This window comes from Solanum pennellii, chromosome 5 (assembly GCF_001406875.1).
Source record: "Solanum pennellii chromosome 5, SPENNV200".
Lineage (NCBI taxonomy): Eukaryota > Viridiplantae > Streptophyta > Magnoliopsida > Solanales > Solanaceae > Solanum > Solanum pennellii.
In genome coordinates, this window is record NC_028641.1 from 25,879,166 (window position 1) to 25,899,827 (window position 20,662).

Sequence of the window (20,662 nt, forward strand, 5' to 3'; positions counted from 1 at the left end):
GTTAACCCACGCGTCAATCATAATTCAATTCCGCAAAATTCTGTTCTTGAAAGTATATAAATTGAGTTCTTGATGGATTTTTATTGATGTTTATATTGGGTTCTTGATTGTTCAAGTTGTTGAGAAGTTCTTGAGGTAAATTCATGAAATTTGATATTGTTTTGAGTGAATTCTCATATACTTTGTCTGTGTAATCAAATCTAACCATTTAAGGAATAACCTAATTGAATATATAGAGTTTAGAGTTGAAAAACGAGCTAGAATAATCATGTTCTGGGCATGGTTGTGGGGCTTCGCGCCACTCAGATTATTCCAGATCTTTTAAGCAGACACACTAGTAATAAATGCTTTCTTTATCCCAAATTCTTTTACTATTTCTTTTTATTTTAGTCAATCTTAGAAAGAATGACTCATTTATTATTTAGTATCCACAACTCTTGTTTATTGTGGATAGTTTCCGATGAGTTTTTGTTTGGAATTATATGAACTTGGTGTATATGTCAAATTCCAATTCCATAGAAAACTCACTTTGATGTCACAGCTTACTGGAAACCGATTTGTATTCTATTGTACATTTTGTACAATATCAATAAAAAGTATCTAACCTTCACAAGCCCAACACATAAGCAGCTCAATAATCTACTTTTCCAAGCTAGATTGGTAGGATTGAATCTAGACCCACTTTCTCAAGATACTCCACAATAACCTAACAACTACAATCATCAGTTAATAGTTTTAATCCTAAAACCTCTTTCTCAAGCAAGCTTAAAATGCTAATCTAGAACTGTATTTGCAACTAAAATTCATCAATTAAAACTCAACTATCAATTCAACCCACTTCAAATCAACAATAAAATCAATAAATACTGTCACCCAAAAGCTAATTGAAACATTCAATCGCATAATCACACCCCCATGAAAGGGGGTTTTAGCCATAAAAAGTAAAGAACAATAAATCGTAACCAACTATGTTTTTCATCTGCTTGGATAATAGATCACAACTCTTAAAAATGCTCAAATTGAGTTCAAAATCAAAACCAACTCTAAATTTTTCCATCTTTTGAGGTATACAAAATCCAGGTTTAGATTATGAGAGAACTCACAAAAGTTCCAGAACTCGTTTTTCTTCCTTGAAAATTTTCATTTATATGTTCTCATATTTTAAACTTCGGACCCACTCGACAAAATAAGTCGGGCTTCCCTAGACAGATCGGCGATGCGCCAAATGCTCCTTTTCATTGCCTACTTGGCTAGGCTTTCCACCATATTCCTTTTGTGATTTTATGCAATCAAAACTTCCATCACTGATCCATTCGACGGTTCCTCGAAATACTAATTCCCTCATTTTCCCCTTCCTACGAGACTAGTCTACAACCCATTGAACTTCCTTTGAACCATAGATTGGTATTGTCGAATTGTACTATCAACATTTTTTATCTTCTTTCCCTTTTTAAAATTTCAAGGTGCTACAATTAACCATTTCGTAGTTGTTAGATCATTCATAATGTCATATGCTCTTATTGCTTAAACCTCTCCATATCCTTATTTAATTCAACATCTCTTTGACCAAATTTGTTGTTACATTTACGAGACACGTATGTATTAACTCAACATATATACTTATTAGTCAAATTTAAATACAACTGTATGAGCTAGATTAATTGATTTGAGTGCCAAGGGAAGAATATTGATGTCCATTGTATGCATCCACATATCCCCGAGTGAGAACATTAGCAATATTTTGGAGTTTCAGGCACAAATTTGTTGCATATTATGTAACACCTAGATATGTAAAAGAATTATAAATTTAAAGAAAACGTTTTTGCAAATAAATCAAATTTGGGAAGTTTGACACATTAAGCTACGTATGAATTTTGAGTCAGTTTTAAACGACTATAACTCCTATCACATGATGAGTTAGTTGGAATACAAGATACCGTAGGAAAGCATTTTAGGTGATATTTCCAACACCACTAAGTTTTGTAATTTTTGAGTTCGTATGAGGGAGATATGCTAATTTGAAGTTGGTTTTTGTAGATAAGGAAAGTCAAAATTTGGATCTTAGAAGGGTGGTTATGGTCTTTTTACTTCTCAATTAATTTAATTAATTTTTTGTAAATAAATTGGGGCCTAAACTAATTTTCTTTAGTTTACCTACATAAAACAAAGTTAGGGTTTTGGGAGCGGAGAAAGAAGAGGAGAAAAGTCAAGATTCATCATCGTTCCATAGGTTTTTGATTGAAATTTCGCCAAAGTTTAATCCCTACGAAGTATGGTTCATTCACCGACACACAAATAATGATTTAATTCTTTGAAATTATGTTCTTGAAAGTAACGAAATTGAGTTATTAATGGATTTTGTTGAAGTTTCTATTTGGTTCTTGATTGTTGAAGTTCTTGAGTTAAATTCATGAAATTTAGTGTTGTTTTGAGTGGATTATCATATACTTTGTCTTTATATTCGAAGATAAGAATTTGAGGAAAAAACTAATCGAATCTAAAGGGTTTACACTTAAAAAACGAGCAAGAAAAATTGGAGTTATCTGGGCAGGGTTGTGGGTGTGTCACGCCATTGAGAGTTCCCTACTTTGGGGTTTATGATTTGGGATTTGGGGCGCCGTGCCAAGCAGTGCACCCCAACCCAGACTCTACAAGTTAACCTCTGGCTCCTGGCGCCATTCAGAGCGCCATGCTCGCCATGTTTTCTACCCCCTCCCACTTCTTTTCATTTGAGTTCCCTCCAATCGTACTCATTTTCCTAGTTGATTTCTACACTGTAAGGTATGTCTTAAAGTTATGATATCATATATAACTTGAGATCGTGATCCTATAATCCATACATCAAATTCAAGATAGAGCTAAGAGTCAAGCCAAGAGAGTTCTTAGAATCTTTTGAGGTCTTTCACAATCATTTTAAACTTGTTTTAAAGACTTAAGCATTCAGTTGAGAAAGAGTAGAGAAAAGTTCATTTCTTTTCAAAAAATAAAGTATGGGGACTAAGTACTCTCAAAGAGCAAATGTGTTTACATTTAATATGAAAGGAAACACCGATTTACAAATGAGTTTTGTTGAGTATATTTGAGTTCCATATCTTTTAAGAGATAGCATTTTAGTAATAACCTCAAATCATAGAGAAAGAGTTTGAGTATATTTTGGGAGTATTATTAAGTACCAATATGGAGATGAGTTCATATTAACTACTAGAGATCTCAACATCTAGTTTGGTGATATTGCACAAAAGGACCATCTACTCAAGAATAAATAACAAATTATCCAAATCTTTTGAGCAGACTCACTAGTAATTAATTCTTTATTTATCCCAACACATGACTCATTTTTCTTTTTAGTCAGTCTTAGAAAGAATGACTCATTTCTAAAGTTAGTATCCACAACTCATGTTTATTGTGGATAGTTTTAGGTTGGTTGTTATTTTGACCTATATGAACTTGGTGTATTTGTCTAATTCCAATTCCATAGCAAACTTGCTTTGATGTCAAAGTTTACTGCAAAACCAATTGGTGTTCTATTGTACATGTTGTACAATATCAATATAAAGGATCTAACCTCGACAAGCCCAACACATGTAAACAACTCAATACCTCAATCAATCTTCTTTTTTCAATCTAGATTGGTAGGATTGAATTCAGATCCACTTTCTTAAACTAAGTTCACAATAACCCAACCACTACAATCATCAATTAATAGTTTTAATCCTAAAACCTCTTTCTCAAGCAAGCCTAGTATGCTAAACTAGAGTTGTATTTGCAACTACTATTCATCAATTAAAATTCAATTGTCAATCGAACCCACTTTCAAGTGAATAATAAAATAAATAAATACTAACACCTATAACCTAATGGAATCATTCAGTCACATAATCGCACCCCCAAGAACGGGGGTTTTAGCCACACAAAATAAAGAGTAGGAAATAGTTACCTACTATGTTTTCCATCAGTTTGAACAAAAAATCAGAAGTCTTTAAAATGGTTAAATTGAGTTAAAACCAAAACCAAACCCTTAACCCTACTAAAAACACCAAAAACATTATTTTGAATGTTTAGGTTAAAAAACCCAAGACTAGATTATGAGTGACTTTTCAAAAACTCTAGAACTCCTTTCTCTTCTTTCGAATATTTTGTTTGTACGTTCTCATATATTCAGAGCCACTCGATGAATTATGTCGGGCTTCGTTGACCAGATAGGCGATGGGCCAAGTGCTCCTTTCCATTGCCCTATTTTCTTAGCTTTTCATCATTTCCCTTGTGTGACTTTTGGAGATCAAAACATCCATAACTAATCCATTTATGGTTCCTTGAACCACTAATTTTCTCGTTTTACACTTTCTACGAGGTTAGTTTATGGCCCATAGAACTTCCTTCAAACCATAGATTGGTTTCGTAGAATTGTACCGGTAACCTTTTTGAGCTTCTTTCCATTTTTCAAATTTGAAAGTGTTAAACTTAATCATAATATAGTTATTGGATCACCAATAATGTCATATTCTCTTGTTGCTTAATCCTATCCATCTCCTTATTAATTAAACATCTTTTTGATGAAATTTTTTGTTACATTTAAAAGACATGTATGTCTTACATTAATGTATATACTTACTAATCAAATCTTAAATACAAGTGTATGATCTATGTTAATTAAATAAATGACTTTGCTTTTTTATCCGTTTGTGTCAAGCCACGATCTTATAATTGAGGCAGGCCTGACACTCGAGAACCATTGTTGGTCCTAAATGAACCCTTGTACCAGCTTGTTTACCCAGCGAAAAACTTAACTCAACAAATATAAAATCTTTGTACTAAACTAGAATGTTATAAAGGAACATTCAACTTGAAATTAAGGCAAACTCAAGTCTCAACATATGACAATGACAATGAAAAGATTAAAGAAATGAAATCTTACTGGCTATGAAGCCTCTAAGAAAACTGAGATGGATGGCAAGAAAATAACCCTGATCATCCTAACAACTGAAATACTAAAACAACAAGTAATAATAAAAGAGCCTTCCGTAAGGAAAATAGGCTCACCAACTGACTTTGAATGCTCAACTTGATCAATGATGCGCTGGATGTTGATCAAATTTAAGTGTGTCTACATCAGAATAAGATTCAAGTGAAATGGCATCATTACATTGAATGTATGAATATGCAAGGGGAATTCTTAAACAAGACATATGTTCGACTGAAATTGATAAACTTACCTAGCTCAAGTCAACTTAAAATAAATGAACTCACTTCAATGTAAAATTATTGAAACAAGTTCAATATAAAGAAAAGATGTTTAAAAACATATTTTACACTCTGTATGTGTGCAAAGATACATATACCTCTAAAATGTATGTAAAATACAATAAACAATTTATATAAGAATACAATTACTTTTGAGTCAAATCATCTAATCAACAGCCATTATGTAAGAGCTATTATGATGTTACAATACTTTGCCTTACACTGCCAAGGCCGTCCTATACCTTGCTGAGGGTAAAGAACCTGAACAACAAAGTGGATCCGCTATTTTTTTTGGAAAAGTAGCTTAAATTCTCTTTGAAAATTGTTATAAAACTATAGAATAAGAAGAAGAAACTAGAGAGAAAAGAAGAGAAGACTTGTTATTTCTCTTGATGAATGAATTTACAATGAAGAGGAGCACTCTATTTATAGGAGAAATCTAACTTGGTCCCCAAGTAGGAGGCCTCTTTAATCATATCCTAAAAAGGACTCCACATGATAGACATTCACTATAATACAAATACTTTATAACACTCCCCCTGAATGTCTAATTCATAGATGATGTGCCTCGTCAAAAACCTTACTAAAAAAAACTTTAAGAAAAGAAAAACTCTAGTAAAGGAAAAGAGTACACATATCTATTAATACGCATCTAGGCTGCCTCATTAAAAACCTTACAAGGAAAACCCTGTGGGACAAAACCTCGTAAGGGAAAAAGAGTACAGCGCGTATTCACTCCCCCTAGTGAGAACATTAATCCAGAGACTTGAATCTTTGCATTCCAAGCTTGTGCACCATCTTCTTGAAAGTTGCAGTTGGTAGAGACTTGGTAAATAGATCAGCCACATTGTCACTTGAACAAATCTGTTGCACATTTATATCACCATTCTTTTGAAGTTCATGTGTATAGAAAAGCTTCGGTGAAATGTGCTTTGTTCTATCTCCTTTTATGAATCCTCCCTTAAGTTGTGCTATGCATGCTGCATTATCTTCATATAAAGTGGTGGGTACTTTATCACATTTCAAACCACATTTCTCTCGAATGAGATGTATCATAAACCTTAACCACACACATTCTCTACTTGATTCATGAATAGCTATTATTTCAGCATGATTAGATGAAGTGGCTACGATGGACTGCTTTGTAGATCTCCAAGATATAGCAGTCCCCCCACATATAAACACCTAGCCTGTTTGGGATCGAGCTTTGTGTGGATCAGATAAATATCCTGCATCAGCATAACCAACAAGATTTGGGCTACAATTAACAGAATAAAATAAGCCCATACCAGTTGTCCCTTTAAGATATCGCAAAATGTGTTTGATCCCATTCCAATGTCTCCTAGTAGGAGCAGAACTATACCTTGCTAACAAGTTAACAACAAAAGCTATATCAGGCCTTGTAGTACTAGCAAGATACATTAGTGCACCAATTGCACTAAGATATGGTACTTCAGAACCAAGAAATTCTTCATCCTTTTCTTGAGGTCGGAATGGATCCTTATTGACATCAAGTGAACGAACAACCATCGGAGTACTTAATGGATGCACTTCATCCATACAGAATCTTTTCAACACTTTTTCTGTGTAGGCATACTGATGAACAAAAATACCATTTGTCAAATGCTCAATTTGCAAACCAAGACATAATTTTGTCCTTCCCAGATCTTTCATCTCAAATTCATTCTTTAAATAATCAATTGCCTTTTGAAGCTCTATTGGAGTTCCAATAAGATTTATGTCATCAACATAAATAGCAAGTACAACAAATTCCGATATTGTTTTCTTTATAAAGACACATGGACAAATTGCATCATTTGTATAACCTTCCTTAATTAAATACTCACTAAGACGGTTATACCACATGCGCCCAGATTGCTTCAAACCATATAATGATCTTTGCCATTTAATTGAATACATTTCTCGAGATTTTAAATTACACGATTTAGGCGTCGCAAATCCTTCAGGAATTTTCATGTATATCTCATTATCAAGTGATCCATAAAGGTAGGCTGTAACCACATCCATCAAATGCATTCCAAGTTGCTCATGGACTGTGAAACTAATGAGATAACGCAATGTTATTGCATCCATAACGGGTGAGTATGTCTCTTCATAGTCGACGCCAGGCCTTTGAGAAAATCCTTGTGCCACAAGGCGTGCTTTATACCTTTGTATTTCATTTTTCTCATTTCTTTTTCGCACAAAAATCCATTTGTAACCAACAGGTTTAATACCATTAGGTGTTTGAACTATAGGTCCAAAAACTTCACGCTTGGCAAGTGAATTCAACTCTGATTGAATTGCTTCTTGCCATTTTGGCCAATCATTTCGTTGTCGACATTCTATAACAGATTGAGGTTCATGATCCTCATTATCTTGCATGATATTTGTTGCAACATTATATGCAAAGACATAATCAACCACTATTTCTGATCGATTCATATTAGTTTCAACATCTCTTAAATTTATGGATAGTTCATTATTTCCTTGAGTTTCAAGTTCATTGATTCTTTCATGAATATCAGACTTATTCAAATTTTGAACTTCCATATGAGATTCTTTCATAGTGTCATCTTGACATTTAATCTTTCTTTTTCTAGGATTTTGATCCTTAGACCCCAATGGTCTACCACGCTTTAGGTGTGTTTTTGACTCATTAGCTATGACACTAGTGGATGGTCCTTTAGGGACATCAATTCGAATTGGGACATTCTCTGCAGGAATATGTGATTTAGTAATCCTTTTCAAATCTGTAAATGCGTCTGGCATTTGATTTGCAATTTTCTGCAGATGAATAATCTTTTGTACTTCTTGTTCGCAAGTAGAAGAATATGGATCAAGATGAGACAATGATAAATTTTTCCACAAAATTTCTCGTTTCATTTCACTATTCTCTCCCCCTAATTTTGGGAAAACTGTCTCATCAAACCGACAATCTGCAAATCTAGCAGTAAACATGTCTCCAGTCAATGGTTCAAGATAGCGTATAATGGAGGGTGACTCAAACCCAACATATATTCCTAACCTTCTTTGAGAGCCCATCTTAGTGCGGTTTGGTGGTGCCACAGGCACATATACAGCACTTCCAAAAATTCTTAGATGGGATATATTAGGTTCTTGACCCATAACCAATTGCAATGGAGAAACCTTATGATAACTTGTCGGTCTGAGACGAATAAGTGTTGCAGCATGCAAAATTGCATGTCCCCACACAGAAGTGGGCAACTTAGTTTTCATAAGCAATGGTCTTGCTATTAATTGCAAACGTTTAATTAATGATTCAGCGAGACCATTCTGAGTATGAACATGAGCAACGGAGTGTTCAACTCTTATCCCAATTGCTAAACAATAATCATTAAATGATTGGGATGAAAACTCTGCAGCATTATCAAGACGAATGGACTTAATCTGATTATCAGGAAAGTGTGCCCTTAACCTTATTATTTGTGCCAATAATTTTGCAAATGCCAAGTTACGAGATGACAATAGGCACACATGAGACCATCTAGAAGAAGCATCTATTAGAACCATAAAATATCTAAATGACCCACTAGGTGGGTGAATAGGTCCACAAATATCCCCATGTATACGTTCCAAGAACGCAGGGGACTCAATCTTAACTTTCATTGGTGATGGTCTCACAATTAACTTGCCTTGATAACAAGCAGTACAAGAAAATTCACCATTTAAAAGAACTTTTAGGTCTTTTAGTGGATGTCCATTCGAATTTTCTATAATTCGTCTCATCATTATTGACCCAGGATGTCCTAGACGATCATGCCAAAGTACAAATGTATTGGAATCAGTAAACTTCTTATTTACTATAAAATGTGCCTCAATTGCACTAATTTTTGTCCAATACAAGCCAGAAGATAAAGCATGGAACTTTTCTATAACACATGTCTGCCCAGAGACATACTTGGTGATACCAAGATATTCAAGATTTATTTCATCCATTGATTGGATATGATAACCATTTTCACGGATATCTTTAAAACTCAACAAGTTTCTCTTAGATTTTGGAGAAAACATAGCATTATTAATGATGAGTTTAGTTCCCTTGGGCAAAATTACAATGGCTCTTCCAAAGCCCTCAATCATATTAGTACTACCAAAAATTGTAGTAACATTTATTTTTCCCATACTTAAATGAGAAAAACATTTCTTATTTTTGAATATCGTATGTGTTGTACCAGAATCAATCAAACAAATATCTTCATATTTCGATAATATGTTCTTAGAATTATCCATATCTTCACATGAAATGACATACACAAAATAAATATATATTAAATATTAGTGTTGTCAAAAGGGTACAATATATTCAAAGGAATAAATTAATGATTAAATATTAGAAATTGAGCCTTAATTTATTGTTTCCTCTAAGTCAAAAACGAGTTGTTTGGAAAATAAAATAAAATCATTATTTAATCCTAGTTAATAACAGACTGCATGTTTTTAACATTAGATCAAGTTAAAGACCTAATATAATACAAACACGTGATAAAGTTTAGTATTTGACTAACTCTATCATATTAGAATCATATAAATAAAACAATGAAAAATATATATTATTTTATTAAGAATTAAGGAACAAGCTAATGAACGACTAAACTAATTTAAAATACTAATATTCATGCAAACAACTATCATTACATGAAATTTATTAATAAATACTACAAAAAAAAAATATCACTCTTCCATGTTCACAGAACCATCACCAATTAAGTGATCTATTTTTCCTTCAGGATGTGCGAAGAAATCTGCTACATCCAAGTGCGTGATGTCAACTTGATTTTCAGAGATAAAATTTGCCTCAGGATTTTTCTCTTTCTTCTTTAGTGATTCTTGATAAAGCTCAACCAAGTGTTTGGGAGTACGACAATCACGTGCATAATGACCTCTTCCACCACATCGAAAACAACCTTCCCTAGTTGCTTCACGTTTCTCATCCTTTCTTTTTTCCTTTTTATTTGATGAATGATTAATGCCAAGATTAGAATTACGTTCTTGACCATAATCACGACCACGTCCACGTCCACGACCACGTCCACGTCCACGATTAGGACCGCGACCTTTTCCACGCCTAGCATGGTGGGCGTACGCCTCATTCACTTCAGGAAGTGGTTCAGATCCAGTAGGTCGATTCTCATGATTTTTCAATAATAAATCATTATTTTGCTCGGCCACAAGAAGATGAGAAATTAGTTCAGAATACTTTTTGAAACCTTTCTCTCGATATTGTTGCTGCAAGAGCACATTCGAGGCATGGAAAGTGGAGAATGTCTTTTCCATCATATCAATCTCACTAACCGTTTCTCCACATAATTTCAATTGAGAAGTGATTCTGAACATGGCAGAATTATACTCATGTATAGACTTAAAGTCTTGTAGCCTTAGATGCATCCAATCATATCGTGCCTTTGGATGTATGACCATCTTCAAGTGGTCAAATCTTTCTTTTAGGTTTTTCCACAAAACAAGTGGATCCTTAACTGTCAGATATTCGATTTTCAGAATCTCGTCAAGATGATGACGCAAGAATATCATTGCTCGTGCACAGTTTTGATTTGATGCCTTATTTTCTTCTTTTATGGTGTCTCCAAGACCCATTGCATCAAGGTGGATTTCAGCATCCAACACCCATGAGAGGTAGTTCCTGCCCGAACTTTGGAGGGCAGTGAACTCTAGTTTTGTAAGATTGTCCATTAAAATTAAAAACAAAAGAATAAATAATACCTTTATTAATTCTTCAAATCTAACCTTCACTTTTGAGAAATTAGAGTCTCGTGCTGATAACGTGTTATAAAACTATAGAATAAGAAGAAGAAACTAGAGGGAAAAGAAGAGAAGACTTGTTATTTCTCTTGATGAATGAATTTACAATGAAGAGGAGCACTCTATTTATAGGAGAAATCTAACTTGGTCCCCAAGTAGGAGGACTCTTTAATAATATCCTAAAAAGGACTCCACATGATAGACATTCACTATAATACAAATACTTTATAACAAAAATAAAGTTTTCCTTTCTTTTTTATAATTTGAAAACATTTTAAACCATATGGGGTCCCATATACTCTTGAAGAAATGAAATTCAATCTTTACTATTTACTCTTTACTCAACTTGAACTTTAGGTAGTAAAACAAAGTTAAAAATATTTGCAAAAGACTTCTTGAAAATATTCTAAAAACTTCCTAGACTTGTCTCTTAACTTTCCTTGAATTTGAATTTATGGATCTAAAGTAATGTTTCATGTTTTTAGATGATTTGTACGTTTTTAGAAGTCATTTAGAGTAATTAAAATCATGGGGAGGTGTTAAAACACGTTAGAAGGAATTAAATAGACTTATTGATGAAAAACAGGTGAAAACGGCGATTTGGGCGCAACTCGGACGTGCCACGCCAGCCCAACTTACAAGTCTCCTTTAGGCGCACAATAGGCGCACCACACCTGTTTCTCTAGCGCAGATGAGGGTGCTGTGCCAGACCCTACAAGGTGTGCCTAAAAAGTTTTCAACTTGTTTTCCAATCCTAAATTGATTAATTTCGATTCCTTTTCTCAAATTTACTTTAGAATCTGATAACCAAGGCATATTCACAACATCTAACTTAAAAAAACTTAAGGAAACAACATTTTTATGTCAATAAACTTCTTAATCCCAATTCATATTCAAGAAAGAAATCAATTCAAGAACAACTATCAAGAACATTAATTTCACAATATTTTAGGACAAAAATATGTTGAATTAAACATGCTTGGCGCGTCGGTGGACTAACCCAACACTATGTGATCTCACATACCTCGTAGGATTGAATCTTTGGTGAAATTGATACACTCAAACTTACTTCTCAAATAAGAAGTAAAGCGGTCGTGTCAAGTAAATAACCCAACTAGTGAGGTTGGATCGTTTCCACGAGGAAAATAGTTTAGAGTTAACTTCAATCTATTATTACTATTGTTCAGTCAATTACTTCCTTGGAAGGCAAAAATGATAGAAAGGGGGGTTTTCTATTTCTACATAAATGAAAATAACTAGCGAAATTGAAAGAGACACTTAACAGCTTCAAATGTTGGAGTTTTATCAATCAATGAAAGTAACTAGGGTTTACGTGTTCACCACAGGTTCATAACTTGATAAGTCTAGCTATAACAATTCTTTCCTAGTATATTGCATGCAAAGTGATAAGTTATTTATTTCTAAATCCTTGGTCCGGCCTCTAGAAAATTTCACTCCGCACCTTGGTCCGGCTACGTGTGTTGCTATACTAACCCTTATCTTTACCTCATATTAAGCATCATATTCGATATTTGACTAAGTTATTACCTCGTACCAATCAATACTAGCCTATTAGATAGTATACACTAAATCTATGTTGATAATTCTTTTCCTGTTATCTACCTCCTTGGTCCGGCAAGTAGCATTAAGGCGAGTTTTAACGTTGGCCATCCGTTAAAAAGACTTCTAAGCGAAAGAATTATCAATACATGCAAGACACTATTTTAGAATTGTTATTTTAGTTAGGTTTTACCTCATTATTCGCCTATGGTTCCCACAACCCTAGTTATGGAGTTTGGTTACCCATAGTCAGAATTACAATATACAAATATATGGTATAAGAATTCATGTACTTACTTCAATGAGAAAGAGTAAAATCCGAAAGTTCGCTTATTAATCAACAAAAATCACCAACAATTAATTACAAGAATCTCAAAATAATCAAGAATCTCACAAAATCAAGGAGCTAACCAAATATCCAGAGTCTAACCTCAAAAATGAGGTTTTTCGAACTAATTATAAAATGATAAAAACCTAATTACATAAGGACTCTATTTGCTGGAAATCTGTCAAAACGCGGCTGGGTCGACGGACCTCGCGACGGATCGTCGTGGTCACGACGGGCCGTCATGGACTCCGTCGTCCCATACTTTGCAAATTCTTCTAATGCTCTCTTCATTACCCTCGACGGCAGGTATGACAGAACGTCACAGGCACAACGGTCCTTCGAGGGTCTCCGTTCCAAAACACTTGAACTCTTGGAATATGGGTACTGAGACTACTTTTCTGATCTTCATGACGAACCTGCAAGACGGACCGTCATTGCTACGACGGTCCGTCACGCTTTCGTAACCCCACACTTGGTCAGAATTCCCTATCTTCCTTCAGCAGCTGCACTACACTGCCACCTACGGACCGTCACGAGCATGACGGACCGTCACAAGCTCTGTAGGTGGTCTCTTCTGCATTTCTTCGCTCAAAAACCTCCGCATTCATCTTTGGACAGATTTCCTGCAAATAAGGAGAAACTTATATAAAAATTATCACAAAAAGGCTTTTGGACACACTAAACTTAGGGAAAAAGTATTAATAATACTGTGAAACCACTGTATATCAACACCCTCAACTTAAATTTGTTGTTTGTCCTCAAGCGACGCACTCTGACTCAATACAAAATCTTTGTACAATAGTATCCATGTTTTATCCTTTGCAATCATTTCGCTATCAATCCCGATTAATCTCATCATATTTATGCATGCTATCACTATTAGGCTTGAATTCTGTGGAGTCAGACCATGACACAGATTCACCATGCACCAACACCTATCCTCTTCAATTTCTCACCGAGGTGCTAATAATTCCGGTATTGCAACTAGTGTCCTCACTTTAAAACAAAATCCTCATTTTTCACACAATGATTTAAGTTTGAGTATAAATATTACTTTTCAACACTCACTCTCAGAACAAATTCACACTCAATTCATAACTATTGCCATAATCTTACCCTTATTTTCACTGCTTTAAGTTCGCTATACAACCCTTAGGATCACGATAGGACTTTCTTAGGTTGTAACACAGCTCAGGGTCAGGTAGGGTATATTTAGGTATACTTTAGTGACTTTTTGCCCTCATTGACATATCGGCTAAACATACCATTTTCTATCATTATATTCTGCCCAGTTTCCCATATTCTTTGACCTTGCTATTTTCCCTTTTTTCTTCATTTGTGTAACTGACTCTCTTCTTTTCATGCTTCTATTTCTTGTAAAAAAAAATTTTTACTTTTCTTTCAACTAATTCTTGAGTCACTTTACTTTTGTTCTTTCTCTGTCTTTGTTCTTTCAACCCCACTTTCCAGAGCATTCCTCATAATAGCCACCCTCAACTCATGGCTTTGCCATGAGTCAAAGTACACAATACCCAAAGTTGGGTCATGGCCATAAAAATGTTGTTTACTGCATTAGCCACCCTCAACTTATGCTTTTGGCATAAGCTGAGGTGCACATGTCCAAGGAGGGACCAGGGCCAACACATTATTCCCAGAAAAGTTCAGTTGGGGTGAAACAGAAAGGTATAATTTAAGCTCAAATCATTTGGTTCAAAGAAGGATAAATTTCATTTGGTTTTCTTTTATTTAGGCCAAAAATGGGCTATATTGAATAAGGGCCTATGATCCTTTCCTAATTGTCTATTACAGCTTACTTTTAGCAGGACTAACCAGGCAAGTTCTAGCTCAGTTCAAATAGTGGACTATTCAAATCTTCCTCACACTCACTTGACATCTCATCACTCTACCAGATTATCAGACACCTAGTTCGAATTTTAGACTTGGGGTCATGCAGTGGTGTACCTCTATGTCATGCTTAGAGCCACACATTTATCAATTACTATGCCTAGTCATGCATCATTTTCCATTTTATCAGGATATCATTTTAGCCATCATGCTCCAGAATTAAACTATGTACACAAGATATAGACATGCCGGTTCAACAGAAAAAGTAATCTATCTCTTGGGGAAAAAGAAATCAGGCAAGAAAACCCCAAAAGAGGATAGTGAATTGGGCTACTCAGACTTCACCCTAGCACTCACTTTCCATTTACCCCACCCCAACAAAAAGACATGCAATTGTCCCCAATGCATAAAAAAATTGAAATACTAGAGTGTTAGGTGAAGCAAACCTGGGGCGCAAAGCGCCGACGATCAGCAAGCTGGTGGGTCCGGTTCCCCGGAACCCACTACCTCTGTAATCTGGACACCCTCAGTGGTATCCTCAGCATCAACAGCACTATCAGCAGTGCCTCCCGCTATCTCCAAAGTTTTGGAGCTAGACGCCCCAGCAGCTAACTCTCGTGCTCTCATCTGACGCGCCTCTTCTTCAGCAAGCGAGGCTCTCCTCGCAGCCTCTATCTCACGGTGCTCCTTCTTCCGTGCTCGAGCTTTATCTTCCTCTCGACCCCTACGCCTCTTGGCATTCTCTCGAGAGGGAGGTGGTGGAATCTCTGAAGTGGCGAATAGGGCCGCCATCACTGTGTCTTCAGCAGGCTCTGCAGAAGGGGCCTCAGACTCAGGCACCCTAGCCTCTAAGATCATATCAATATCTGCGCGAAGACTGTTGACCGCCGCCTAAAGGGTCGACACATCCACCGGAGGGGCTGGACGGGCTAGCACCCGCAACTGAAAAGCGTCCAAGCGTTGATGAACCTCAGCGATCTTCCGCTCTGTGTGCTGGACCATTCTCCGCTCCAAGCGCTCTTCTGCCTCGGCAATAGACCTCTGCATCCAAGGCTGGATATCACGTAGAAGTGTAGCCATTTGCGTCTCTAATTTCTGGACCCTAGCAAGCGGGACCAGAGCGGGTAAAGGGGCTGAGCGAGAGGAGCTCGGAGCAGTGCTACTACTCGGGATAGACTGGACCGAGGTAGTGTCAGTGGAAGACACCTGCGTAGCCGTGCGGGCTTGTGCTACCGTATCAGCCAGATTGTCAACAAGTGGAGGCAACTCTTGACGGGGGCCTCTGCGTGGAGCCAACTCATGCCTAGAGGGGTCTTGAGCTGATCAACGTGCCATATAGGCACACCTGCGGACCTGCATAGAGAAAATATCAGGAACGGGAAAGGGTAAGTAGTTGTGACCTTAAAAGCCCTCTCGTGCATGACCGCCTGTAGAAGCCACGCAAAATCCACCTCAAACCCGGCTATCATCGCTGCCATCAGTACTGCTCGATCCCATGTGATGATATTATCAGCGGTTGTAGGGGAAAGGCAGTGGCGGACAATCAACCACAAAAACTTCGCCGTGAAAGTCAGGTTGCCCTTCTTGATGGCCCCCTTCGGCTCAGTCACCCAGTCGGCACCCTCTCCATCAACGGACAAGTGCAGGGGCATCCACCTCTTGGTGGTCTCTCTCAGCGATGGCTCACGCAGGAATTGGCTATCTTTAACAATCTGCCATTGGTAGTAAAACTCGGCAGTGAGAGGGGTCCGATTAGCATCAACATTCTCGCCGTATAGAAACCGGGGGATGGCAGGTAGGGAGATATCAACCTGAACGCCACGTACTCGGACCTGCCCCAGTGCGACCTGTTTGGTGGGGGCAGCCCGCCTATCAATCTGTGATCGGAGAGTCGCTACGTAGGATGCGTAGAACTCTCGGACCAGCTCTTCACTATAACGTCCCAAAAGATGTGCTGTCCACTCCAGTCGATGTCTGGTGATGAGATTGTGGATCTCAGGCATCGTGGGGCGAGTTCCCGTAAGGACCCGCCGCTCCAATGTAAGTTTCCGAGTCATAACTCCTTTGTCATTCAGGAACTTTGCATCGGAATAGACTTGAAACTTCCCGTAGACACACCACCTGTTGGGCTGGTCAGTAACCGGGGTGAGAGCATGAGCTGGTGAACCGGGTGTTGATTTCGAATTGTCAGCCTCATCAGACGAGGCCGACACTGCAGCCTGTGGCGGGTGCGGGAACCTCAGTAGATCCGGAGTCTTCCTCCGACCATGAAACTCGTAAGGAGCCAGACGCTCCATCTTCATTAGTGGCTGACCCAGAAGGTGTGACGGTCAGTGTGCGCTCCTCATCAGACTGGGAGGCAGTGACTACGCCGGACGCCACCTTTTTGGGTGTGGCTCTAGCAGCACGTGCAGCACAGGATGGGGTGGAAGTACCTGGGGGAACGTACTATGGGTCACGCTCATCATTAGATCCAATGACCAGGCGGGCAGACGGGGCGACAGACTTTGATCGCCCGCGTGCGTAGACTCGATCTTATTTTGGTGCCATAATAGATAGTACCTGTAAAGGATCAATATTAGTACTAGAAGGAGCAAACAAGACAAGCAAAACCACAAAAAATAAACTAAAAAAATTAAAACAAAATGACATTGCTATAGTAACAGTGAAACACAACGGTCCAGGTGACGGCTCGTCGTGAGTACGACGGACCATCATGGGGTCCGTCGTGTCTTACTTAGACTATGTTTATATGGAGAACCCTGAAGGAGAGTCTCTGACAAGTATGACGGTATATGCAGGACAGACCGTCACAGGTACGACGGTCCGTCGTAGCTGTCCGTTTGAGGACACTTGGAAAAATAGAGAGAGACCCTTAGGAAAACGGTCTCTGACAACCAGAACGGTTGTGCAGGACGGACCGTCGTGGGAACGACGGTACGTCGCATGTGGCCGTTGGTGGACACTTTGAGAAAATTGGACAGTGGGGTGTTAGGGTTGTTGGAACGGACCCAATGATGGTCCGTCGTGGGTACGACGGTCCGTCATCGAGGTCTTGTTCTGTAACTCAATGACAGAACTGGAGATGCCCCATTCATCCCCTATGACCCAAATCGAATTAGTAGTGTTTTGACCTACATTTGTCTAACCCAAACATCTAGTAAACTAGCAATGCTAAAGCACCTATTTCTAGGGTTTTAACACGGCAATTTCGAGGATTTTTTTGACCTAGGTCAGACAAAATTTGATAAAGAATGAACATATCAAGAAGAACTATGCTACTACTAATTGATAAACAAAAATGCAATATAAATGAGTAGAAATTAGCGAAACATACATGAGAATTTGAGAAAAACAAGAGGGAAAGGTACTTGGTGATCAAGTAGACACCCACAACAGCAGCTCTCCGACTAGTAGATGATGAATTTTGAGGAATTTGGAGAATTTGGGGAAAATAAGAGCTTTGAAAGTTGAAAAGGGAGGGAAATGGGAGAAAGAGTGAAAGAATGGGGTGAAATCAAGGGGTGGGGGTTTTAAATGATGAATTTTTTAAAAACCCCAGCCGGGTCGGGTCGGGTACGCATTATTAAAGACGCGACGATTCCCCAACGATGGTTCGTCTTGATTGTGACAGTTCGTCGTTGGTTCCGTCGCGTGCGCTAGTTTGAAAATAACAGAAAGACGTACCTGGAACGACGGATTCATGCGACGGTCCGTCGCAGGAGCAACGGTCCGTCGCTGTGTCCGTCAGTGACTGCTGCAGAGTAATTTTCTGCAGAATTTCCTGGTGATGTGCCTGCAAATTTAAAACCCATTAGTAGAAAATGCTACCATTACTAGAAAGAAAAAACTATAAGTATTGGGTTGCCTCCCAACAAGCGCCCGATTTAACGTCGCGGCACGACTGAGGACAATTGATTACTCAGCCTTCATCAAGATGGTATGCCTCTATCACTTCATTCACCGATGCAGTATGCCCAAAATAGAGTTTTATTCGTTCTCTATTCACCTTAAACCGCACTCCCTCCTTTGTTTTTAACTCAACTGCTCCATGAGGGAATATTGGGTAATCAAGTAAGGGCCAGTCCGTTTGGAATTGAGCTTGCCCGGAATCCAATGCATCCTTGAACTGTCTAAAAGCACCAAATCCCCAACCATAAACTCTTGTTTTTCACTTTTTTTTTTCATTCTCCTTCTTCATCTTTTCTTTGTGGGATATGGCGGATACCGATTGGATCTCACCAATCTGCCTCATGGACCTACAAATGTTGAAGGTAGCTTCTTCATTGTTCAACCGAAATTTCATCTGCCCCTTTTCTATATCAACTAAGGCTCTACCTGTAGCAAGGAATGACCTCCCAAGAATAATAGGCACTTCAAAATTGACTTCACAATCAAGAATAAAAAAATCTGCAGGAAATATGAATGACTCCCCTTTTACTAGCACATCATGGAGTATCCCTATAGGCCTTTTCACTTTTCGATCTGCCATCAGTAGCCGCATCGCAGTGGGTTTTGGGTCACACGAACCCAACTTCTTATAAATCGAGAGGGGCATGAGATTTATGCTTGCCCCTAGATAACATAATGCTTTCGCAAAATGTAATGACCCGACTATACAAGGAATAGTGAATGCACCCGGATATTCTTTCTTTTGTACGAGAGATCTTGTAGCAATAGCACTACAATGCTGCAGTCTATCATCATCCTCGAAAGTGACCGATCTTTTCTTTGTAACCAGATCTTTCATAAACTTGGCATAACCGGGCATTTGTTCTAGAGCTTCTACCAAAGGGACATTGATAGAAAGCTGCTTCAGCTTTGTTATAAAACGCCGATATTAACCATCCTCGGTCTTTTTCACTAATCTCTGAGGGAAGGGTGGTTGTGGTCTAGGCATGGGAATTACCTTAATAGGGACTTCTGCATCTTTTCCAGTGCTCTCTTCTGCTTCACCACTACCCTTTACCACCTTATCATCATCCTTTCTCACCTTTTCCTCATTAGACGGCATAGGTGGGTCAATGGTTTGCTTACCACCCCGAGTAGTGATTGCCATACAGTGTGCATCATTTTTTGGATTTTGGATAGTGTTGCTAGGAAGAGTGCCCGGTTGCCGTGTGTTCACAGTCGCAGATAATTAGGCCATTTACAACTCGATCAGCTTAATCGATATTGCATGTGTATAGACTTTTTGCCCAATACCTGCTAAATCACACCTTAACTCTTTAATGTGCTCATCACTAGCATCGAACCTCCTCATCATTTTGTGCAACATATCCTCAACTCGCGCCATACTATCTCCACCATCCCTAGGAGTAACTTCACGATTTTGAGAAGGGACATAGGGCCCATTCATATCATTTCTCTTACCGTAGTTACCCCTGTTGAAGTTGTTGTCGCGGTTGTAGTTTCCATCTCGGACATAATGACCCTCACGGTGATAGTTACCATAGATACGACTTTGGTTCCTTAGACCTTGGCGCCAATTATCCTTATTTGAGCCTTGGGCGCTCGGTCGGAAACACCCCGTCTGCTCATTTACTGCATAGGAGTCCTCCGCATAATAGTATTCATCATTAGGAGGTGGTGGTTTAGGCAAGTTGTTAACTGCATTAATCTTTTCTGCACCCCCAGTGATATGTTTTAGTACCAACCCAAGCTCAGTTCTCATCTGAGCCATTTCTTCACAAATCTCATGTGGCTGGGTTGTGAGTGGACTGCACGTCGAAGGCATTTCTCCCGGTATCTGACTTCCTAGTACTCCAAGCTTTATTATTCCTGGAGATCTTCTCTAATTTTTCAGCAATCTCAGTATAAGGACACTCCCCATAAGATCCACCTGCTATAGTGTCCACCACTGCTTTATTATTATCATCCTGTCGCCGATAGAAGTATTCCTTTAGT

General features: G+C 38.1%; 1 protein-coding gene across 1 annotated transcript; it reads right to left on the minus strand.

The window, feature by feature from the left end:
- Positions 1-9,459: 9,459 nt before the first annotated feature.
- Positions 9,460-10,991, minus strand: LOC107019390. The gene is made up of 2 exons (XM_027917332.1): positions 10,210-10,991; positions 9,460-9,624 (listed from the first exon to the last, which is right to left on the minus strand). Exons 1-2 carry the CDS (start codon positions 10,951-10,953, stop codon positions 9,610-9,612), a joined length of 759 nt encoding a protein of 252 aa, XP_027773133.1. The 5' UTR covers positions 10,954-10,991; the 3' UTR covers positions 9,460-9,609.
- Positions 10,992-20,662: the final 9,671 nt, after the last annotated feature.